The 25,520-nt window shown below is 41.0% G+C and overlaps 1 protein-coding gene across 1 annotated transcript in view; it reads right to left on the bottom strand.

Annotated features, from left to right (window-relative positions):
* DTNBP1 (dystrobrevin binding protein 1) overlaps positions 1 to 17,955 on the bottom strand; it is a 2,114,168-nt gene extending 2,096,213 nt beyond the window's left edge. The window contains exon 1 of the mRNA XM_044065204.1: positions 17,728 to 17,955. Within this exon, the coding sequence (XP_043921139.1) occupies positions 17,728 to 17,783 (56 nt within the window). The 5' untranslated portion in view covers positions 17,784 to 17,955. The remainder of the gene's footprint in view (positions 1 to 17,727) is intronic.
* Positions 17,956 to 25,520: the final 7,565 nt, after the last annotated feature.

Genomic DNA, 25,520 nt, shown 5'->3' with positions numbered 1-25,520 from the left:
CTCCGTTGTTTTTCTAAACTGTCTCGCTATGTTAAACTCCTTTAACATAGCGATTATTAGTAAAAAGCAACGGAGATCTTGCTTTCTCCGTTGCTTTTCTTTAAACCTGTCTCGCTATGTTAAATGGGTTTAACATAGCGAGACAGCTTTAAAATAAGCAACGGAGATCTCCGTTGCTTATTTTAAAGCTGTCTCGCTATGTTAAACCCATTTAACATAGCGAGACAGGTTAAAAACAACGAGAAAGCAAGATCTCCGTTGCTTTTTATGTTCGCTATGTTAAATGGGTTTAACATAGCGAGACAGTTATAAAATAAGCAATACATATCCTTGCTACCTGTCTCGCTATGTTAAACCCATTGTACGAGGCAGTACGCGCAGTACATCAGAACTGCACGGATACCAAGACAGCTGCGGAAGGGCACTGGGTGTGGGCCGGGATTTTGGTTGTCTTTGTTATGGGTCTAAAATTTCACTGGTTCATTGACACCTCACCTGATGTCAGGAATGATGGTTTCTTTTCTCAATTCATCTTTCATAAAGCCTGTTTGGAGGCTTATAGTGAATAACTTCTGCAGGGGTTGTAGTCTATGGATTTTTGGCAAAACTTTAATTATGAACTCTTTAAGATTATAATATGGGTGTTTTGGGCGTGACTTCAGGGGACCCCATTACATTTTTAAAAGGTAGGTGGCTTCTGTAACTGTAATTAGACACAATTGTGAACTGTTTTGGCATTCACAATTTCATGCTGACTTGAAGCTAATTCACACATTTGTGTGAATGGCAGATAATTCTTTTGTTCATGGATTAATGATCTTCTTATACTTTCAGAGTGAACTGCCCAGTTCCTTTAAATTCAATGAAAGACTCCAGCTTAGCTTGTATAGGAGAACTTATATACATATAAACTGCTCCCACATAAAATTACTTCCATTGGATGAAGCCGTCTCTGAATTTAATCAAACCCCTGCTCTGGTTATGCAGAATACCAAGCACCTCATGAGAAAAGGGATAAAGCCTGGAAGTCAGATAAAGCCATGCAAAATCACCAAAAATACAAACACCCCCAGGAACCAAAACAAAATACCAGATTATAGCAAAAAAAATATTTTACCAATGCCCAGTTCCAAAACTATAACAACCCTAGACATCTCTGGTCATACATTAAGAAACTTCAGACTCTCCCAAGTTTCAATCCACTCCCAATGACTCTGAAAACACTGCCTCATTTAACTCCCAGACTCACTTCATACAATACAATTTCATTTCATTCATTTATTCTTCATTCTATGCACCACCACCACCCCACCCACCCTCCTGCTCTCCCTCTCATTCTCACTTTTTTCTTTCACAACAGACACACACTACCTACAAAAAAAAACCTTCCAAGTTAGTTAAAACCTACCACTCTAGCTTCTGACAATGTGCCTGCCGAGAACATTAAATCAGCCACAGAAGCCTACACTGTATTTTTATTTATTTATTACAAACAGTACAGTATACAGAAATATAAAAAACATGCATTATAATGCTTGTTCCCCTTTCAGCATGATGAGCTTAAAAGGTGTTATTTGTTCTTCTTCCTAAAAAAAGATGCCACTTCCATTCCCATGTAAAAGTGGTGACTCTACCAAGCTGGTAATTACCACCCTAATGCAATTCTATCCTCCATCCAAAATCCCAGAGAAGTGTGTACAGTCCTAACTAGTCTCCTACCTCTCTCAACAGTCTTCTTTCGCAATCCCAAAATGTTTTTGTCTCCACCACAGTACAATCACTGCCCTTCTCAATTTCATTTCACTCTGGTTGCAAAGATGCTATGCTGCCTTTTTAGCATGTATGAACTTCATTGTGTTTGTTGTTTGCATGTCTTGCACAGCAATGCCTGGTCTTCCAACAGTGTCCTGCTGTAGAGAGTAGTCGCACAGCTGGATGAGATGATTATTGTGGAGCCCCTTTCATACTTCATACACATGTATTAGGTTACATATGCGGATGTGTGGGGAGGGATTATGGGGAAATTGACATGACATCTGATTACTGATTACAGAAGAGAAGCAACTTTGAGGAAGTAACAAACCAGTGAGAGAGATATAGTAATTCAAGAGAAATGTTTCTTGTCTGTAGAATTGGCTATTGGAATTGGATGTCTAGGAGATCTTAAATATACACTTAATCATAAATAGTAATGTTTATGGCTAAAGGAGATATAATTAAATAGACAGATGTCTGAAATATAAACAGACAGACATGTCTAGTTTGATGAATGAGGAGGACTGCATGAATAAAGTATTCCTGATTTAAAGTCTGGATGTTTTCTTATACAAAATCTTCTACTTTGGTGTTTTGGTGTTGCAGGTTATGCTTTTGGTTTTAATTAGTAAGAAAGAAAGAAAAGAGTCAATCTGGCTGGCTGGTCAAGTTCACAGATGCTTGCAAATTAGAGCAGTAGAAGAATCCCCCAAGATGTAAACACCTTACAAGAGGTTCTAACACAGACAGATGACTGCTGTCACAGTCATGGCTTAAAACTCAATGCCAAAAACCCCTAAGAGTATATTCACTAGCTAGGGAGCTGGGAACACATGTAGATAGTAACCTAGCCTTTACTAGTACTAGTCTCATATATAATACTATTAGTGAATAATATTACTATTGCTTGACTGACAGGTTTTCATATATATTTTTGGAATTGGTTTTAATCGTAACTGTAGTTTTAGTCATAATTTAATATTATTTAACAGAGTTAGTTTTGATGCAATATTTATACATTAATGTTTTGAGCATGTCTGAGTGTTGTATTTATTTATTTCTGTTTACTTTTTTGCTGAAAGCAACAATTACATGCTCTATGTACCCTTTTAGTGACAATATTTCACTTTAAGTTCTAGCTAAATTAAATTGAATAATTGAATAAGTGAACTACTGATATATTTTAATTAAATCTTTACTAGCTATATAAGCTGCCATATGGAATGTTAGTTTGAAACCTGAGGAAGCGTATTTGGATATACGTGAAAGCGCTTGTTTTTATCTTAATAAATCCAGTTTGATTTCATCGTGGTGGTCTCTACTTGTTGTTGCTTCATGTGTCCAAGGTAGTAAGAAAATACTTCTGTGCTGCACAACTTATAACTAACAGCTTGGCATTCAAGTCCAGGGAAGTTATCAATCATATCACTGTACTTGGCCCTCATCAGGAGTATAATGCCTCCCTTCGGTATGTACTTGACCAGTCACATGCAACTAGAATGTCTGCAAAGGAGGCTGCTTACAAAAGAATACAGGGAGTAAAACGCAATGTCCTATGTAGATTGCCTCAAAGCCCCCTCTCTGTACTCTTGTCTCCTACAGACTACCTAGAGGCAATCTACACCTGGCATACAAAGCATTCTTGGATGCCACTCTAATAAACCTTTTGCACATTTGCAAAACAGCATCAGGACTATTAGATGTAAAGGTCTAAAATTTTGCCTAGGACATAAATAGCACATATTGGAATGACATATGTATCTCAGAGAAATCCCATTCTTAGGAACAGGCAAGGCCCTAGCAGTAGCTAGCCTAGTATACACCTAGGACCTGCGACCATAAACAGAAACACAGGTAACTATGTATCAGCACTCTCAAAAGCTTTAGACACCTGCCTCCCACCCTACTCCTCTACAAAAACTCACTGACATTAGATTTCATAACCCATCCCTGACTTGGTACCACAGCTTAACCCACCAAAAACTATGTTCTCTGTATGGAAGCAAAACATCCCCAGCAGACTCCTCTAGGACTCACACTGCCACACACCTTCTGCATGCACTCTTCTATGCAGTTCCAATCTTTACCAACCTTCACTCCACCCAACTAAACAAGCTACAATGTTTTAACAGAGTAGCCAAATTTGCTACCAAACTTCCCCATATATTCCACCGTCAGGCTCTCAAAAAAACACAGTGGCCTAAAATCACACTACCTTACATTACATTTTCCCAACTTCTTACCACTCAGACTCATTCATAAACCTAGTAACTGTCCATCTCTCACCAATATCTTTGAGTCCCATATTCCAAACAGATATCTTTGCTCCAATAACAAACTGATATTACAACTAACAAAATCAAAAATACCACTGGAGACTTTATGGAACACCATTCCCCTTTCATTAAGGCAGAACCACTGTACAAGCTCCTTAAAAAAAAAATCTGAAAGTCCACCTATTAGACTCCTGGCTCTGTAGTTGCCCCTCACCAGAATAAACTCACAGCTACACACCAGCTTCCCCCACCTTCCCCACTTTTTCTCTCTTGTTCAGCACTACCCTAGCTTAACCTTACTCGCTCTTCCATACAATCTCTCTAATAATAACCCTCTCACCATATCTCCTCTCATTAGTACTACACTTAGGTAGGTACTAGGCTATTGGCTCTAGGGCCTATATAAGCCTAGCCAAAGGTACTCTGGCTTTCGCCACCCAAGAAAATTATTTTCCTGTGCCACTGTCGAGCAGAGCCACAGAAGTGATCCCCGGGGTGAATTTCCTATTTTCCATCCAATCATCAAGATTTTTCTTGAACAGTGCTAATGAGGAGCTTTGTTTGATATAGATAAGTAGTTTGTTCCCGAGTATGGGAAGTCTCTGGGACAGGAATCTATCCCTCCAGCATGTTCTGTTTATTGTGGTGATGAGGTTTAGGTCCCTGGAGCGTGTAGCTCGTAGGGATTGGGATTTCTTTAAGTGGAGCATGTCTAAAAGCTCTGGGTTTGACATAGCTTTGTGTGTTAGGCAGAGATCGCCTCTGAGTAGGTGATATGCAACGGAGTAAAGCTGCAGTTTTTTGAGACGGTCTGCATAGGGCATCTCTTTGAGGCCGGTAATCCTCTTTGTGAGGTATTTCTGTGGCCTTTCCAGTTGTTGTAGAGGTCTTGTGAGGTACATACCAAAAGGGGCATTGTACTCTATAATGGGTCTAATGAGTGACGAGTAGTGGGGAACAATGACCTCTTTTTTTCCTGGATGAGAAACCTTTTGTGATGAGGTGTGCCACATAGAAGGATTTCCTGACTACTGTGGCGATGTGATTATCAAAGGAGAGACTACTGTCCACCTGTGTCCCAAGGTCTCTTATCACACTTTCGGTGTTAAGTAGACTACCACCTATGTGGTAGTAATCCTTAGCTCTAGTATCTCCCCTCTCTTCCACTGAGCAGCATGCATAACTTAGCTACTCCTCTATCTTCTCTCCTTTCTTGGATATAATTGCAAACTATTTACCTTGACCCCCCTACTCCCATGTCATTCTCACTAGTCTCTCTCTCTTGAATACATCCAGTTTTTTTTAAGCTGCATTGTGCACTTGCCATATAAATCTCACAAGATTTCCAACTGTCAATCACACAAAAGTATATTTTTACCAAGGTTACACCTAGTCCTTGTAACCTAAGTTACTGTACTTTGCTTGCTTACATCTCAGTATGCATTTATCATGGAATTGTGTTACAATTTATCATTGCCACTGTTGTTATAGACCTTTGTAACCACTGTATTCAGCTTTGCTTTCTTGTATTCTTAACATGTATATTATTATGTTTTGGAGACTTTCTCCCTAGGACCTCTCTGAAAAAGGGTTAGTTTATCCAGACAGGCTATCCCAATAATCAGAAGCAATAAACAAAAACATTTGTAGCACACTGTGATTCCATGCTTAACTGCAGCTTTCCACATCAGTTCACAATCATTTGAATGCATTTATTAACAATGGCTACTCACCAAGAAGCTGACCGACATACTATTAACAGTAATTAAGCTGTAGGAAAATATTTGTAAACTATTTGCTTTTGGGAAGTGTAGTAGTACTTCTTGTTTGGATACCACCAACTTAACTGCAACAAAATTAAAATGTTAACAGTCGAGAACACCCTTAATTACTGTTAGGAAAATGTATAACTGCAATGCAATATGTAAGCTTAGTATATTAAAATATATAACTGCAATATGCAGGTTTAGTGTATTAAGGGTTAAAAGGAGTTAATACATTTATTCTGCTTATTCTGTGTGACTGCTTATTCTGTGTGAAAATATGCAGCTGCTAGAAGCTCTGAAGAAAGAACAATGGATGTCTGTAAATCCACCATGGTCAGCAGAATGTGTATTGAGGCCAGGACTGTACCTTGAATGTATATCAGAACTAGAGAAAGAATTGTGAGAAACCAAGGGAAGCTGAAACAAACTCAAGGCCAGGTGGTTTTTCTCAAAAAACATGTTTTTGCAAGACAACAATTATTTGACCATGTCAGCAGCAAATCTAATAATAGCATCTTCTGTAAACTGTATAAAAACTGTAGGTTGAACTGTGGAAAAATCAGACAAACCTTGTACCTACATGCTTTGTCTCCTTGCTGCAAGTAATAAAAGGTGCCTTGCTTGAACCCAACATGCATTGATCTTTGTGTTTTCTTTTAAAGATTGGTCCTTCGGACCGGAAACCCTCTCTTCACCTCGGATCAGGCGGCCAGGTGGCTGAAACTGTAAGGGAAAGAAACCAAATTGGTTCTTCTTGTATGTAAAGTCCTCCGACTGAATTGTCGTCAAAAGAGGCCAGCCACTTTCTGATCTGGGACTGAAGGACAGGTTTTCTGCGAATCGGCGATCAATCACGTGGGCTCAGGTAAGGTGAATCTACTTTTTTTCTGTTTTAGGATCAGGGACTAGATATGTATTGTTTTTTTATCAGATTGTATTTTGTCTTACAGTCAGGGATAAGAAAGGTAATGTCTTGTCATAGATCAGGGAAAGAACGGAATAGGTAGACTTTAGGCAGTCCTGCTGAAGAGACTATAACAAAATCCGTGGTTATTGTTAAAACTAGAAAATCAAGGTGAAGTTACGTAACAATCAAAGGTAAAAGAAAATGGGTAATAACTGTACAAAAACACCCCGAGACCCACTGTTAATGGAAGATGCAAAATATATGTAGTCACAGCGCGCAGACAACGTTAGATACTTTTCAAAATGGGTTATTAAATATGAATTTGCCGGAAAACTAGAAAAATCCTCACTCAAACTTATTAAACAACTTAAAACTGATTCTAAAGGTCAGGTAAAAGCAACGACAGTTAGGAATTCCCCAGACACACAGGTGGATGAAGAAGTAAACCGTAGGGACCAAAAGAACAAGAATTCAAAGACAAATGTTTTTAGATAAGGAGGATAACAACCTAGTAATAGCATCAGCACCTCTGCCTCCCCCTCCCTTACCAGAATATGGAGTGAGTAGACAGGTAGATCCACCCCTACTATATCCCGTGGTCACGGAGGATAGGGACGCTATAAAACTGAAACTAGCTAAAATAAGGAATCCCATTGAAACTAGCTCCCGAACAAAAGCAGGCAATTGAGAGTCGTGGCAGAAATCTAAAGACACACAATCTGCGGGAGAAGAATAAGAGGAAATATGTCCACTCATAGAAGTACCGAACCCTCAGGCAGGGCAGGATAATCAGGATCCAACCATCTTAGTATATAGACCCTGGACTCCGGAAGATATCCGGAAAGCTACAGGAGGGATTCCCCATCCGAAAATTAATTTTAGAAAAGTTTCAGACGACTTACAAGGAATGAGGCTAAGCTATCATTTAAACGGGGAAGAAATAGAAAGGGTAGTTCGACAAATTGTAGGGCCAGATTGGTACATGATTTGTGGCAACTGGAATCCTCGTGATGTTGAACAAAAACCCCTTCCTCATAGCAGTGCAGACTTAGACGCTAGAGTAAAAGGACTTACAGACTGCATCTCTGAAAAATGGAAACCTAGGGCAGACTGGACGTGCATTAATCAATGCATCCAACAGGAGGGTGAGACAGTTGACCAATATTTCGCTAGGCTGCTGGAATGTTAACAACCACTGTGGGATGCAGATCCCCGAAGACCAAAAACAAGATTCCCCATATGAGCAGCAGTTGAAAAATGCATTTTTAAAAGGTAGTAGTGTGCCTATAAGCAGTTTTATTACAAAACATATAGTTGGCCATCGAACTAGTAGGTTACAATCACTACTCGAATATGCTAGGCATGCCGAAAGGCATTTTAATAGCAAAAAGAAAAAGAAGTATTTTCTGTAGAGGACGGAGCAGAAGTTTATGTAGTACACCCCGGGAAAAAGGGCAGGAAACATGCACAGGGAGGTAGACAGTCTGATCAATGATCAGAAGATTTTGAAGGACGTAAAAAAAGGGGTGAATGTTTCAAATGTGGTAAAAAAGGACATTTGGCAAGGGATTGCAGGAAAAATAAGAAAGCAACAACGGAAGATGGACTATATGATAGTCAGGAATCATTAGAAGGGGCTAGTGCAGAAAGGACAAATGAGAATGTGAAAAGGGGAATAGAGGAAGTACAGGGAATTGATGACGGTGAAGTAGAAGATGAAGTACTAGACTTGGCTTTATTGAGCTTGGAGCTCTACTTAGCAGATACTAAACCAGAAGTTATACTTTCAGTGGAAGGCAGGGAGGTCATTTTTGTGTGACTCAGGGGCATCACGAACCCTGATACACCCCTCCAAATTGCCAAAAAACTCAGAATCATCCAACTACATATTAGTCAAAGCAGCTAATGGACAGCTATATCGGGAGCCCCTCTCCTGCAATATTACAATAACTGATCCGGTTTCGGGATTGACACAGAAAAGTAAAATTGTAGTTTCTGCAAAGTCCCCAGTGAATCTCTTGGGCAGGGATCTTGTGCAGTTATTTGGCATAGCAGTAGTCCCAACCATGCAGGGAATGGAAGCACAGTGACAAACTGACACCTTTACGGTGCAATCGGGGGGCGAAATATTTTATTGGTATAGTCAGGACTTGGTCACAACTGGTCCAGGGGCTGTGACCAAGGAGCTGATGAATGTAGCCATCAGTAAGTTTCCCTCCCTCGACATTGATAAACAACACCTGTTACATTGTACCCTATATTTTTGTAATACGCCAGGACCCGATACGGAATATGAAGAAAGATTAAGAATCATACAAATAGAGTGGTACTGCGTAACCTGTACTGGGACACAGAAGGTAACAGTGTAGTCAGCTGTTCACTGCCCCAGGAATTTTTAACACTTTATAAATCTAATCGATTACCACATGTTAGCTTGACCAAGAATAAAAATATACAGTGGGCGGGCCTAGGGGAGAAAGCCACAAGATGGGAGAAACAAACAGAACTGGAACTATCGGGACAGGGAATACAAGTACAGAAACTGAATTGTGTGACACAGACCAACCCAGCTGTGCACCTGCATTCTCTTGAAGACAGCTGATGGACGCTCCTACTGAAGGAGGAATAAAACACTTTGCGAGATACACCACAGACTTTCTGGTCAACAGGGAAATCAGATGTAGGACTTATCCGAACGGCAGGACCAGTTAATATCACACCGAAATCAGCATTTAGACCACAGAAAAGACAATACCCCTTAAGGAAAGATGCAGAGGCAGGGATAAAACCTATTATAGCAGCATTACTTAAGGGAGGGGTACTAGTGGAATCTCCTGATTCTCCGTGTAATACACCTCTATTTCCAGTTAAAATGCCAATGGAGAATGGCGTATGGTCCAGGATTTGCAAGCTGTGAATGACGCAGTAATACCGAGGGCACCCATAGTACCAGATCCACACACTTTGTTAAATGACTTAAAACCTCAACAAAAGTATTTCTCTGTGGTGGATATTAGCAATGCATTATTTTCAATACCGATACACCCAGATAGCCAGTATTGGTTTGCATTCACATTTCAGGGAAAAAGATACACATATACGCGACTACCACAGGGATATTGTCAGAGCCCTACGATATTCTCACAGGAAATGTCAAGTAACTTGGCAAGGTTTAATCCGCGGAAGGGTAGTCAAATCTTACTTTATGTTGATGACATTTTGTTAGTGGCCCCCACCCTGCAGGATTGTAGGGAAGATACCGTAGCACTTCTACGATTTTTAGCCACTGAGGGACATAAGGTAAACAAAGACAAACTGCAGCTCTGGAAAAAGCAGGTGAAGTACCTAGGATATGTGATATCCAAGGAAGGTAGAACATTAGATGAGGACAGAAAAATGGCAAAATTGCAGGCACCAAAGCCTACCACCAAGAAGGAAATGATGTCCTTCTTGGGAATGACTAATTTTTGTCGAAGTTGGATTCCAAACTATGCTTTGGAATCTGCACCCCTAACTGACCTTATATACAAGACACCCATGGCAGCGCAAGATTTGTTACAATGGACACCAGAAGCAGAATCTGCTTTTTGTAAACTAAAACAATTAATAGCATCCTCTCTAGTTCTGGGATTACCAAATCATAAACTTTTTTCCAGACTGTAGATTGCAAGCAGGGTTATATGACATCAGTACTAACACAACAACATGGGGATAAGCAACGTCCCATTGCTTACTATTCATCACAGCTGGACCCAGTGGCACGGTCACTACCCCACTGTGTCCAGGCAGTAGTTGTAGCTGCAATGGCAGTACAGGCATCAGCTTCAGTAGTTTTGTTCCACCCCCTCACTTTGAGGGTACCCCATGCAGTCGCAATTATCTTGTTACAAGAAAAGGTGGCATATCTTTCCCCTGCTAGGCATCTCTCCTGCATGACTATATTATTGAGCCAACCTCATATGACAACTGAACGATGCACGACTTTGAACCCTTCTACTCTGCTCCCAACCCCTGCAGACGGCACATCGCACCGCTGCCTGCAGGTAATTGAGCAAAAGACACTACCTAGAAAAGATCTCACGGATGTCCCCTTGGATAATGCTGAGGTGACATACTACGTGGATGGCTCATGCAAAAGGGGCCCTGCAGGACAGAACCTAGTAGGATATGCAGTAGTCTCCGATACTGAGGTTATAGAAGCAAAATCTTTACCGCACCATTTATCTGCACAGGCAGCAGAATTGATTGCCCTGACACGGGCATGTACCTTAGCGAAGGGTAAATGTGTAAACATTTTTACTGATAGCCAGTACGCTTTCTCCACTGTACATGTGTTTGCACAACAGTGGAAAAACCAGGGAATGATAACATCTACTGGCAAACCTATAAATCATGCACAGTTTATTTTAGATTTTAGAATCCATTCAGTTACCTCAGAAGGTGGCCATTTGCAAATGTGCAGCTCACACCAAGCAACAAGATAGGATTTCAAAAGGTAATACAAGAGCTGATACAGCTGCAAAACAAGCAGCTACAGAGGTATTTCTTTTAAATGAGGAATTACAACCCTCTGAAATTTTGAATCTGGATATGTTGAAAACAACGCAAACACTGAAAAACAGCAATGGATAAAACGAGGAGCAGTCCTCAAAAATGGGCTGTACATCTCTAAGGAAGGGAAACCAATACTACCCTCTAATTTGTTCCGTTATGCGGCATTGTTGAGCCATGGGCAGTGCCATGTCTCAACATGGGGGATGATACAGCTGGTGAACCAAGTATTCACAACATACGGATTTACAAACTATTCTAAAAAAATTTGTTTAATGTGTCAGATTTGTAATAAACACCATGCACAGGGGGCGATAAAGCCCAAGCAAGGGAGTTTTCTCACACCACCATATCAGTTTCACACTATCTGTATGGATTTCATAGAATTGAACAAATGTGAAAATAAGAAGTATTGCCTTGTCATTATAGATATGTTTTCTAGATGGGTGGAAGCCTTTCCAACCAAAAAGCCAGATGCAGCTACAGTAGCAAAGGTACTTGTCAAGGAAATTATTCCTAGGTTCAGAATTCCGGAGAGAATCTATAGTGACAATGGTACGCACTTTGTAAATCAAACCATACAGCAGCTGAGTATGTTTTTTGGTATTTCTTTAAAAAGTCATTGTGCATATCATCTGCAGTCTGCAGGGCTGGTTGAAAGACATAATGGTATACTGAAAAGCAAACTGAGGAAATTGACAGCTGAGACAGGGAAAACCTGGCTGTACTGTTTACCCCTGGCACTGTTGAACATGAGAACTATCTCTACAGCAAAAGGACTGACTCCTTTCGAGAAGCTGTATGGGAGGGCTTATTATACACCCCAGTGGAAACCTCTCATGTCATCAGACCAGGAAGCTGATTTTACGTTAGCTGAATATATGAAAAAGTTGTTCAGTTCTAAACATCTGTTGCAGTTTAATTCTGTTTTAGGTCAAAAACAAACCAGAACATCGGAAGTGGTGGCGACGCCAGAGGACTGGGTGTGGATTAAAATCGTGAAGCAAAAGAACTGGGCATCGCCAAAGTGGGAAGGTCCCTACCAGGTGCTTCTTTCAATACCTACTGCAGTCAAGATAGCAGAGTGAGCTTCGTGGATACATCTGACGCACTGCAAGTTGGTGAAGAGCTTCGAGCTGGACAAAGACCTTACCTCTCCATCGGGACCCTAAGCACAAAAAAGTCTGGCTACAAAGGGGGGTCAGATCAATAGGAACTGATCCGTCTCAAACCCAGTGAAGCAATCATTGGTGCTGGGGTCCTATATGGCAGAGAGTAAGATCACGTGTCCTGGGTGAAGATGACGGAGGCAAGAAAGATCCAAATATATCTGTTTGAAGGAACCGGAGAAAACAGGAATGCAGAGCAATCATGCCCGCAGAAATATTGCATGACTATCCTGTTAACTGTACTGGTAGCAATAATCTTTTTATTGTGGCCATTTCTTTTCTCTGCCACACAAGTAGAACGAAGTAAACGTTCAAAGTGGCACCCAAATTTCAATACTTATCAGGCTATTAAGCACGCTTATGCAGACACCCTCAATATCTCCAACTGCTGGGTCTGTGCAGCTATTCCTACTGCACATAGAGGAATACCCTTAATACAGATTCCCTTAAATATGAATCAAACCTGGCAATCACTACTGAAGGATGCAGTGAATGTGACATCGATTAAAAGAGTGACCCTATTTTTACCCGAGGCAAAAAGAGGAACAAACAGTGTGCTTTCAAAACTATGGAAAAACAGAAGTTGGAAATAACACTTGTAATATGACAGTGGCACATCACTGTACTGAGAATTCTTGCACCATGACAAACGAAGGCCAGCAATTACATGTTGGCATTAGCAATGACTTTACTGAAAGAAAGAAAACAGTTTATGAAAATCAAATCATGTATAGTAAAATGTTCTGGGCTATGACCCAACAAAAGCCCAGTAACTATAAAATCGGCAACATCTCAGTCACAATTCCTGACTGCTATTTCTTGTGTGGTGATAGAGCATATAAATGGCTACCAGGCAATTGGTCTGGAAGCTGTTTTCTGGCATATCTGATTCCAGCAATACGACATGTATCAACACTACCCCAGGGGAAAATTCAAAACGTTTGAGAAATCAAGAAACCCACTAATCCGGTGGGACAAGTTGATGCATCCTGGATATATCACCATGATTTAGCCCATGTGAGTGACAAAGGACTTTTGCACATGGATCTGGGTGATGACGTCATATCTTGGGCGGGCATAATACCAGCATACGGAGCAGTGAAATCTATCTGGGAGCTGAGAAAACTATCCAAACTTTTTGAAACAATGAGTAATGTGACTTTTTCCGCCCTACAATTGGTGACTGATGAACTCACAGCCATGAGGACAGTGGTGCTTCAAAATCGCATGGCTCTCGAGTTCACCCTAGCAGCGAAAGGAGGGTTGTGCGCTTTAATCCAGGAGGAGTGCTGTGCGTTTATTCCTGACAACAAACATGAAATAGACAGCCATCTCAAAATAATTCAGCAAGTGTCGGCTATGACCAAACCAGGACCGAATCCATTGACAGACTTTTTCCAAAAATGGTTCGGGGGTTGGGGCAGCATCTTGATGAACATTCTGATTGCCATCTGTGTAGGGGCAGCCTTACTGATGGTGTGTGGATGCTGCTGCATCCCCTGTATGAGGACTAGTTGAAAGTTTCACAGGTGCTTCAATTTCAAAAACTTTATATCAGAATGTTGAGTTAGAGGTATTGATTAAAAACTGAAGAAATACTTTCACAAGCTTGAACTGAATAACTCTAACTGCAAATCCTGAGTGGGAAATGGTTATGGGAAGAAAAAACTGTTTATGCTCGTTTTGAAAGTGGAATAAAGTTTTAAAAGGGGGGAAATGTTAGGAAAATATATAACTGCAATGTAATATGTAAGCTTAGTATATTAAAATATATAACTGCAAAATGCAGGTTTAGTGTATTAAGGGTTAAAAGGAGTTAATACATTTATTCTGCTTATTCTGTGTGACTGCTTATTCTGTGTGAAAATATGCAGCTGCTAGAAGCTCTGAAGAAAGAACAATGGATGTCAGTAAATCCACCATGGTCAGCAGAATGTGTATTGAGGCCAGGACTGTACCTTGAATGTATCATAGTAGACCTAGAGAAAGAATTGTGAGAAACTAAGGGAAGCTAAAACAAACTCAAGGCCAGGTTGTTTTTCTCAAAAAACATGTTTTTGCAAGACAGCAATTATTTGACCATGTCAGCAGCAAATCTAATAATAGCATCTTATGTAAACTGTATAAAAACTGTAGGTTGAACTGTGGAAAATCAGACAAACCTTGTGCCTACATGCTTTGTCTCCTTGCTGCAAGTAATAAAGGGTACCTTGCTTGAACCTAACGTGCATTGATCTTTGTGTTTTCTTTTACAATTACCATGTGATTTCTTATGTACAATTGTTACTTCTGTACTAGTAAAACATCGGAATTGAATCATCAGTGCTTTCACAAAAGATTAATTTTAGGAGTGGGCTGTTGGTTCCTTATTTTGTGATCTATTAGTCATTTCAATGGCAGTGCTGTCTGCATGCATTTGTATATATCATGCTTTGCTGGCTTTTATTGTTGTGATCCTAACTTTTAAATGGCAATGCTGTGTTTGTCTTTTTTTTTAACAATATGTGGTTTTCTTGCTTCTAGTTTCTTGACTGTCAGTATTGATCACATACATATATCATATATACATTTTTTTGTAATTCTTTATGCCATTATGACATCAGAATTTCAGAGATGTGCTTAAAAATAAATAAAATGAAATACATGCCCTGCTATGATATGTAGTATTGGAAAGTATCTTACTGTGGGGGTTATACCATATGATCGTGCTCAGAGCTAACATGCTTCTCTAAACAGCTGAACGATTTAATTCACAGAGCATTGTGTCCTAATTAGCTTCCAAGGATGGCTTCCATTGACAATTACCATTCATCTGCAGCAAGAAATGTTAGGCATAGTTCTCAACGTCTCACCTTCAGAATCAGGGACAAAAGCAGAAATCATCAGGAGAATGCAAACTAACATGCATTTTCTGAAGTAAAATTCACCTGCAACTGTAATTGTTAAGTGTAATCCACTAACTTTTCTTCAAAACAAGTTTTGAAGCTACTGCAGCTACTTTTCTGTAAGTGAATGTTAGGAATGATAAATACTGTTAACACCAAATCTGATCGTTTGCAGAGGATATTCCTCCTTAAAAATCTTTCTAATTCTGTAAATGGTCAGTAACATGCAAGGTGTGCTACCAATTAATTCAATGTTACCAGTAGTAATGCCTGCAAGTCCAGCCATTTCATCAGTCAATATTTCCTGCTGCATCCTAATCATTAAAATTGTCTAAAACTCGTTGCATTAACTTGTGATTCAGCGATAAGGCCTGTAGGCATACATAAGTTCCCTGTTAAATGTCACATAGCATCTTGAACCTGTACCCCTAAAAAAGGGGTCACAAAATAAGATGCTCTTTGGGACCAGTTTCCATGTTGTGGCAATGCTGCATTTCTGTGACTGGACCTGGAGACTCTCTTTACTCTGCAGTAAGCAAGGGCATGGCATCTATGTCCACAGAAATCATCACACCACTGTGCAATGTCCCCTTCAGTATGTAGTTGACAGACACATGCAGCAACTGGAATGTCCACATTGTTTACTCCCTGTATTCTTTTTGTAAGGAACCTATGTCGTATGTGGATCATCTCAAAACCCTATCTCTAGGCTCTGACTCCTATAGCTACTGACAGAAGATCTACGTCATGATGTCAAACAGTTGTTGAGGGGTACTGAATATCTGCACTGGCATGAACTGACCTCTGAGACTAGCTACTGTGACATGATATAGTGGCTTATCATATTACAACCAAGTGTCATACAGACCATTGTTGCAAAGCAGCACTATAACCACAAGCCAGTCTGTGCGATGTGGCCAAGGTAATAATGAAAAAGCAAAAACCTGTGTTCATCAGGAGATGTCCCCTGAGTAGCACACTGCCACTGTATGACGTATACCTTTTGACTGAATTGGGATTGGTGCAATATGGCTTTTCCATTTACAGTAGTGTGGTGGCACGATCTTTCCTTTGACCAAGGGGTGTGGAGGGTTGTGTGCAATATGGCTCCCACGTGAACAGTTTTTAAAATCCTAGATACGTCCCTATCCCTTTTCAGCCTTACCTAGGTCCCTGTTTGATTAACTGATTTGCTCAGTCACAAATAAGGCAAACGGAGAAGAGGAAACCAGACTGTGGAGTACAGGAACTCATGATGGAAAGGGAGCATTTTATTAGCCCTACATCATACCCTTAATTATTTGTAGTAAAAGCCAACTTTGCATAGTAACTGCAAATTACAAACGACTTTTGGTCATGTTTTGGTATTAGTGGGTGGCTGATTTTTAACAAAACTTGAAACTGTGTGTGCATGGTTGGGCATAACTGTGTGTGTGTATAAACATTTATACACGCGCAGGAGGGTGTGAGGTAGGGGGAGAGGAGTGCTGAGCACTAAAGACAGCCCAGTGCCAATAGTGTATTTATTCCACCACTACTCAACAGACAAAATTACCTACCATTAATACTGCAAGTAGTACACTGCAAATCAGCAAGCACATGCTAACTAACTATGCCACAGTACTATGTAACCTTACAAATCAGACAGATATTACTGCAAGCCACAGTTCGCATTTCTGCACTGCATTTTGACCCAGATTATGGTTGAAAATGGTATTTAGGCCAGGCCATCTATCCTGACAATAAATAAAATAATATGAAATGAAATAAAATAGAAATTAGAGAACAATATTCTTGAAAATTGTCCGTAGTACATGGGTTAAAGTTTTCGGAAGGATGACAGTATGTCTTTGTTTTATAAATAAGCAAGTTGTAATTTCAGTACACGAGACTTAAGTACTTCACTCCCATTATTAAACAAAGAATTAATACAGACTAATTAAACTCTGTTTACAATCACACTTCGCTCAAACGGCGTCACATGCAAGTGTAAAGGAATTTTTTAGTGGCATGCCACAACAAAGTCACATGACACACACACACCACTAGGTTAAAAACGTTGGAATGAAGGTAGAAACTTTCGCCAGCCTTGCCTATTGCAAGACAACAAATGACGGTGCAGAGAAAGTAAAGGCAACAAAATGCGTTTAACTTTACCATAAACTTGACAAATAAATTAATTAACATAAAACCTAGGTATTTCCTTATTTTCAAGGAAAAAAAGAACCATTTGCATGACACAAGTATATAGTCCCTCCAAAATCTACAAAAGAAAAAAATTCAAAAACAAGCTGACACAACTCAAATCCTGAACTTTAAGTTCAATGTAGTCACCCTGGACGCCAGCAGTAAATAGGGTCCCCTACCCCAACCAAACTTTGGCATCTTATACTAGCAACTTAAACTATGTTAGCTTACCCTGTTGCCAAATCCTGCTGAACAGTCAGCAGTCGTTCTCTAAAATTCTCAAACATCACTTTTTCTAATTATCACACGCCAAAGAAAATGACAAACTATATATCATCCGCAGGACATTCCAGAGGGATTCACTGCTTCATTTTGCGTTCTTGCACCACCGTGACAGTTCAACAGCCTTACATACCCAACTCCTCCCACTACTACAAAATACGCGAATACTAGTACAGGCTGACCTCCATCAGCCTACTTCCTGGAATTTTCACGTCGGCGTCGTGACGTTTCCTTGCCCCGTGCAAACATAAAGCAGAAGTTTGAGAGTACTGTATGTGTCTCTATATTGGGCTGTAGTGGAGAGGTGGGTGTTGTAAATAAGAATATATACAATCGTCGTCTGAACAAGAGCGCGCTAGTAATGAATGATTGTTTCTCTCTACGATTTAATGACAAAAGCAACTCATCGAAACCGTAAAATATAATGAATACGTATGTGAGATGAAAATAAACGAAATGTCAGATTAGCATGGATTATTGACGAAAACTGTGATGTACGACAGAAAAATATTGCTGAGTCAAACAAATGACATTGCGCAGCAGAATGCCAATAACAAAATCTTACAGTGGTACGATTAACAAAGTGTCCAGCACTTCCGAATATCATTATAGTACATATTTTTGAATGTGACTGCAAGTAAGAAGAAAACAGTGCAATTGACCTGCAGGTGTCCAATACGGTATTATGGAACGTGGCAAGCAATATGCAGCATTTTATCGAGGTGCTGGGATTTCATTAAGTGGGGGAGAGCTTTGCTCGTTACGGTGTCAAAATAATAACCGCAGAGTAGAATCGTATCACATTGCGGTGAGTCATTAAACTCCCAAAAGTACACTTCAGTTCATGCGGAAGTTTGCCAAGTGTACTAGCCATTACGCAAGTAACAATGCTGACAAGATGTGTATTATTGTGTAAATAACGCCCGCCCAGAGGTGTTCTGAGGTCCAACACCGTAGACGACTACAGAGGAATGATTTTCTTGGACCTGCATGTCATGTATTGCTTATAAATTGAGCAATAGAATGATTTTTCTGCTAGTTTAGACACGTGCTGGTCGAAAGTCAGGTTGTTATCCACAATCGTCCCCAAATCCTTGACTATTGGATCTATTCAGCAGGACTGTTATCAGTGAGGTAGTTTCATAGTATGTCTGGCTTCCCAAAAAGGTACCTTTCAGTATTTCTTGGCACAGAGTTTTAAGCCGTGGCTTTGACATCAGTCAGTTATCTGTGTTAGCCCTTCTTATAGGGTTTTGGTGTCTTGGGGGGATTTCTGTGACTGCCCCTAGTTTGTATTCATCTACAAACTTGGTCAGCCAGACGTGTTTGACATTGATTTTGACTTCCAAGAAGCAAATGTCAAAAAGGACTGGGCCCAACACAAAACCCTAAGAGATTCCACTAGAGACTAGCCACTTTGTGGAGGTGGTCTCCCCAGTCCTAACTTCCTGGGTCCTGTCTGAGAGCCATCTGGCTGTACTGCATATAACGCATAAGTTAATGCCTAATTCCATGAGTTTGTTTTCAGTGCCTAGGTTGGGTATTGTATCAAATGCCTTGGCCAAGTCAAGGTAGGCAGTATGCACTGTTTTGCCTTCATCCATTGCCTTGGTGGTGCTTTCAAAGAAGTCCATCAGGTTAAGTAAGCATGATTTGCCTTTGGATGAAGCCAAACTGGGATAGATCCAGAGTCTGAAAGTTTCCTATGTTCATAGGTAGGTACTAGGCTATCAGGCCAAGGGCCTACGCAAGCCTAGCCAACAAGGTTCCCTGGCTTACGCCACCCAAAAAAGTTATTTTCCTGTTCCACTGACGAGCAGAGACACAGAAGTGATCCCCGGGATGTATTTCCTATTTCCCATCCACTCATCAAGATTTTTCTTGGAGTGCTAATGAAGAACTTTGCTTGACATAGATGGGTAGCCTGTTCCAGAGTATGGGAAGTCTCTGGGATAGGAATCTATCCCTCCAGCATGTCCTGTTTATTGTGGTGACAAGGTTTAGGTCCCTAGAGCATGTAGCTCGGAGGGATTGGGATTTCTTTAGGTGTAGCATGTCTTCATTTGACATAGCTTTATATGTTAGGCAGAGATCACCTCTGAGCAGGCGATATGCTACGGAGTAAAGCTGGAGTTTTTTGAGGCGGTCAGTGTAGGGCATTTGTTTGAGGCCAGTAATCCTCTTTGTGAGGTACTTCTGTGGCCTTTCCAGCTGCTGCAGATGTCTTGTGAGGTACATTCCAAAAGGGGCGTTGTACTCTATAATGGGTCTAATGAGTGATGAGTAGAGGGTAACGATGACCTCTTTTTTTTCCTGGACGAGAACCCTTTTATGATGAGGTGTGCCATGTAGAAGGACTTCCTGACTACTGTGGCGATGTGACTGTCAAAGGAGAGACAACTGTCCACCTGGGTTCCAAGGTCTCTTATCACGCATTCGGTGTTAAGTAGATTGCTGCCTATGTGGTAGTTCATGGGTACAGAGTTTTTACCAAAGGGGATGACACTGCACTTTTTGGCATTGAGCTTGAGGCCATGGCTCTGACACCAGACATCTGTCTCAGAGAGGCCCTTCCGTAGGATGTTCACATCATTTGGGGACTTGACTATAGCTCCTAGTTTGCAGTCATCTGTGAACTTCGTTAGCCAGAGACCTTCTGTGTTAGCTTGTACTTCAGAGAAGTAGATACCAAACAGGAGCGGTCCCAAGACGGAACCCTGTGGTACTCCACTTGTCACTGGTTTGAGGTCAGATTTGGAGTCTGCAACCTTTACAGTGTGGGTTCTGTCAGTGAGCCAGTTGGCAACCCATTTTGTGATGTAGGGATTTATGCCTAGTTTATTGAGTTTAGCTATAATTCCAGAATGGGGGATGGTGTCGAAAGCCTTGGCGATATGAAGATAGGCTGTGTGAACCACTTTACCCTCATCTTTGGCTTTGGTGACTGCCTCAAAGAAGTCGATCAGGTTCAGGAGGCATGATCTGCCTTTCACAAACCCGAACTGGGTGGGATCCAGAGTGTGGAGGTTACCAATCTCTTTGTTTATGAGTTCCATGATGATATGTTCCATGGCTTTGCAGACCAGGCTCGTCAGGCTAATAGGTCTATAGTTCCCGGGATCAGTGGTGGCTCCCCCTTTGTGGAGTGGGATAACTGTTGCTGTGTGCCATTCAGTGGGCACAAAGCCTGATGCGAGGCTATTATTGAACATGGTGCTTAAGTGGGGAGCCAGTTCATTCTGAAGTTTGTGTAAAACGCAGCCTGGGATGTTGTCCGGTCCCATGGATGCTGTGTTTTTGGCTTTAGAGAGTGCAGCTTTTACCTGCATAGTTGTGATTACAGGGACACTGCAGTCTTCCTGTATAGATATGGGCCCTTTAGGGGGTGGGGGGAGTAAAGTTAGCACTGAACCTATCTGCCAGGATGTTGGCAATATCAGTTGGTTCTGTAATTTTCATGCCTTTGTGCTGTAACTCAGAGCAGATCTGGGTGTTGCCATTGAGATTCTTGACATAGCTATAGAATGCTTTGTGGTTGTCCTTGGAATTAGTTGCAATTTTATTTTCGTAGCTAGCTTTGGAGGATCTTATAAGGGATCTCAGCTTCTTACTGAGGCTGACCAGGGAGCTCCTCCACTCATGGGATTTTACTCTCTTTTGCAACAGTTTCTTCCTTCTGTTGTACAGTTTGTTTATGGCAGGGGACCAGCAGATTGGCTTCCTTTTTTTGGAGGATAGCGTCTTGGTTCTGTTTGGGATAGCACGATCCATGCACTCATGTAGGTGCTTATAGACCGCATTTGTGTAGGACTCAGCAGTTGTAACTGTATTGTCCATCTGCATGGGTGTCATGAAGTTCACTACTTCTGTCTTAAGAAGCATGAAGTTGGCTTTGGAGAAATTTCTTACTGTGGTTTCCTTAATGGGGGGTGGGGGTGGGATGTGGATATCAAGGGTGATTAGCTTATGGTTGGATCGGACCAACGAGGAGTTGACTTCAGGTGTGGAACACCGGTCACTCGTGTTGGTAATGACTAGGTCTAGGATATTGTTGCCCCTGGTGGGAGTGTGGCTAAGTTGATCTACGGCATTGGAGTTTATGAATTCCAGAAAGCGTTACACTAAGGAGTTAGTACACAAGTAGTTTTTCCAGTTAATGGTGGGGTAGTTGAAGTCGCCCATTGTTAGGGTGTTTGGTTGAACCCTAATATTTTCCAGTATATCAAGAAAAGAGGAGTGGGAATCCTGGGGCATGGTGGGGGATCTGTAGCAAGCTACAATTTGGATTGCAGTTTTGCCAAGAGTTAGTTGCACTTGGATAACCTCGGATGCATTATGCTGAGCAACTAGCCTGGAGGTGTGGATATCCTTAATGAATATGTACACACCCCCACCTTTGGTGTTTCGGTCCAGGTTAGATGGACGAAAAGTGTGGTATGAGTTATAGCCTGGTAGTGCAGGGGTGCTGTCTGGAGCCTTGAACCAGGTCTCAGTCACTGCACAGATATCGATGTTCTCCATTTTGAGGAGTGCCTCGAGTGAGTGCATTTTGAAATTTAGACTTCTAGCATTGAGTAGCATTACCCTCAGTTTTTGCTTACCTGTTCCTGTTATGGTGGTGAATTTGTTACTTGAACCCTGCCTAAAAAAGGCACTATAGGGGCAGCAAGAGCCTTAGCCATTATCTGGAATCCTAGGGGCGACAGGTGCAGGCCATCTGCGGCAAAGAATTGTGGTCTGTCGACCATGTCATCCCAAGTAGACAGATACTGGATCCTCTTTGAATGACACCAGAAGCTTAGCCAATTGTTGAAATCAATAATTTTGTCCTTGTACTGCGGTATCATTCTGGGCGATGGCAGAATGCTACTCAGGGCTAGGGTCATACCTGCCTGGGCTACAAGATCGCAGAGCTCTTCCATGTCTCTTTTCATGTAGTCCAAGGAGGTACGTCTCATGTCATTCACACCAACATGGACAATGACAGAGTCATATTTGTACTTGTTGTGGAGTGACCTGAGTGCGTGGGTTATGTGGCGGATCCTGGCACCCGACAGGCAGCTGACAGTAACCTCCTCCTTGTTTAGCCTGGTGAGTGGGACATCAGTGTGCCTGTCTATAGAGTCACCTATGACTAGTGTGTTGGGTATGTTGTTTTGCCTTATTGGCTGTGTTTGAGTGGCACACTGAATCTGTGGGCTATGTGTCATTTGGGTTGTGTTGGGGGATGGAGGTTGCTTGTGTTTCTGCTTTGGAGGTCTCTGTTGCTTAGGCAGATTATTATTGAGAGCCTCCATGTTTCTTCTTTGGAGGTCTCTGCTGCTTAGGAAGATTATTATTGAGAGCCTCCGCGAATATTTTTGAGTTTCTATGTGTGGATTTTGGTGGTGTAGACGTAGTGAGACTATGTGATGAGTGTGGTGTGGTGCAAATGTTTACCTTCTCCTCATGACTGTCAGGTTCAGTCTTGGTTGGTGAGAGCATTACCTCCAGTTTGGCTAGATAAGTGCATCTCTCACAGGTTGTGGTGTTGGGTGGTAGGAGGAGAGGGTTGTCAGTGTACATGAGGCAATTTCTACATTGCCTCAAGATGCCCAGATTCATCAGATAGACAGGGGAGAACACTGGGAGCTGACCCTTGGACATGCCTGAATAAAAAAACTATTTTCCTCTAGATAAGTGAGGAAAGTGAGTACAAGAGCTGTTTTTCTCAACGCCAGTGAGAAAAGTAAGTACAAAAACTGTTTTCCTTTAGGTAATGAAGATTGAGTGCTATAGTAATTAGTAGCTTATTTAGTGCTTACAAGTTCTGAACAAGTGCTGAGTATGAATAGCAAATTTAAGTGCTAAAACTAAGAATCTGTATCTGCACTAGATGAGTTACAGGACAGAAACAAGTGCAAATGCAGGCTTTCAAATCAGAAAGTTGAGAGAGATGGAAGATTGCCCAAACAGCCAAGAATTACAAATTATGGGCCAAAACTATTCCTTATGTGGTAGACAGGTTACCTAATGCTTACCACTCCCACTGATAAGCTGGAAGGCTTCCCTCCAACACAGAAAGGCTTGGGGGGCTCAGAAGCTTACAAACAGTCCTGGATACAGCAAATCTGTATCTGGAACACTAGTTACAGGAAAGATAGGAAACAGGCTTACAGTTTTTTTTTTTTTTTTTTTACAGAAAAGTAGTAAAAACAATTCACATGCAGTGCAAGCTAGCACACTTGAGTATGTTGCAATATTAGACCACACACAGTTTGAAAAATGCAATTAAATTAAAAAGGACTAAAAGCAAGTGCAGAAAGGGTTCATTAGGTAGAATGCGGTAAAGAGATGGGACTGGGGGAGTGTCCTAGATCAAATCTACAGTGGGGCGGGCACTGCAAAAGCCACCAAATTTAAACTACAAACCAAAAACAGGGAGGGGGGGTACTCAGCTCTGTATATTTGCAGATCAGACTCTCAGAACATTGAGACAACAGATATTATTAATCATATCTATGATGATTCTTTCCATGGCTTTGCATATGGAACTAGTCAGATTCATGGATCTGTAGTTCCCAGGGTTCATTGATGGAGCACCTTTGTGCAGTCCTCCATACACATGACACACTGCTAGTATGGAGACTATGGTTCAATAACTGCTGAGGTCCAGATAAGTCATGCTTCAGGTTATTTAGAATGCATCCTGTGATATTACCTGGGCTCATTGATACAGTGTTTTTAGCCTTAGAGGGCACACTTAGGACCTTAAATATGGAGATTTTCATTTCGAGGGTATAGAGGTTCTGAGACTAAATGTCATAAGTTTATGATCCATCTTACCTGGTAAAGAAGAGATGCTGAGAATGGAACAGGTAGCGGCAATGTTTGTTAGAAACAGATCAGGATCATTTTGGCATCTAGTGGGTTCTCCAACTATTTAATCCAAGGAATTCCTATTTATCAAGTCAAAAAAATCTCTGTGCATGCCCAACAAAAGAAATACAAGTGCTGCAGTCTATGGCAAGGATTATAAAGCTGCTGCTTGTAGAATTTTTTTTTTAACTTCTCTTCCTCTTTGGGTGGTGGTCCAAACTAACAGTGGTGTTTTCTCTGCCTTATAAAAGGTTAGCAAAGTTATACCCAGATCTACCTCTTCTCCTGTCATAGCTATGCTAGGCTGACAGTGGCCATGTTGGGAGCTTAGGGTAGGTGATCTGGTGTCCCTTCCCTTTTGTCTTATGTTGGCATCTAAGGTCCTGCTATGAGATTCAGATTTTTTTTGGGACTTGCACTATGTGCTGGTGAAGATTACATAACATTCAGTTTATATTATTAAATGTTTTATACAAATACAAAACTAGTAAGTCAAAATTATTTTGCTTGCAGTTACCTTTTCCACCTTTAGTGTCCTTCTAGACAGTAATGACAAAAAGTGGGGTATATTCTTTATAGTCCACACACAAGTTTAACAAAGTCAGCAAATGTCCAGTATTTTTTATCTACTCTTTCTTCAAAACCATATTTCACAAATGTGATTGATGCTTTATAGTCTTCCATTTATTCACTAATTTCAATGTTACTGGTCTTCTTCCTGTTTGTTTCCATCTCCCAGCACCAGACCTCTAGTACAAGTCCAAGATATACCTGATTCTTCTAGTCAACTTCTGTGCTTTTTTCTCTCTCAAACATTTTCCTTTGGAACATTGGAAAATGTTTCACTGGCAAAGTCTCTCTTTGAACTTTACTGTCTGAAGAAT

This window comes from Protopterus annectens, chromosome 3.part0, assembly GCF_019279795.1.
Source record: "Protopterus annectens isolate FY-2018-M chromosome 3.part0, PAN1.0, whole genome shotgun sequence".
NCBI classification, from domain to species: Eukaryota; Metazoa; Chordata; order Ceratodontiformes; family Protopteridae; genus Protopterus; species Protopterus annectens.
This window is presented reverse-complemented; position numbering and strand designations above follow the sequence as displayed.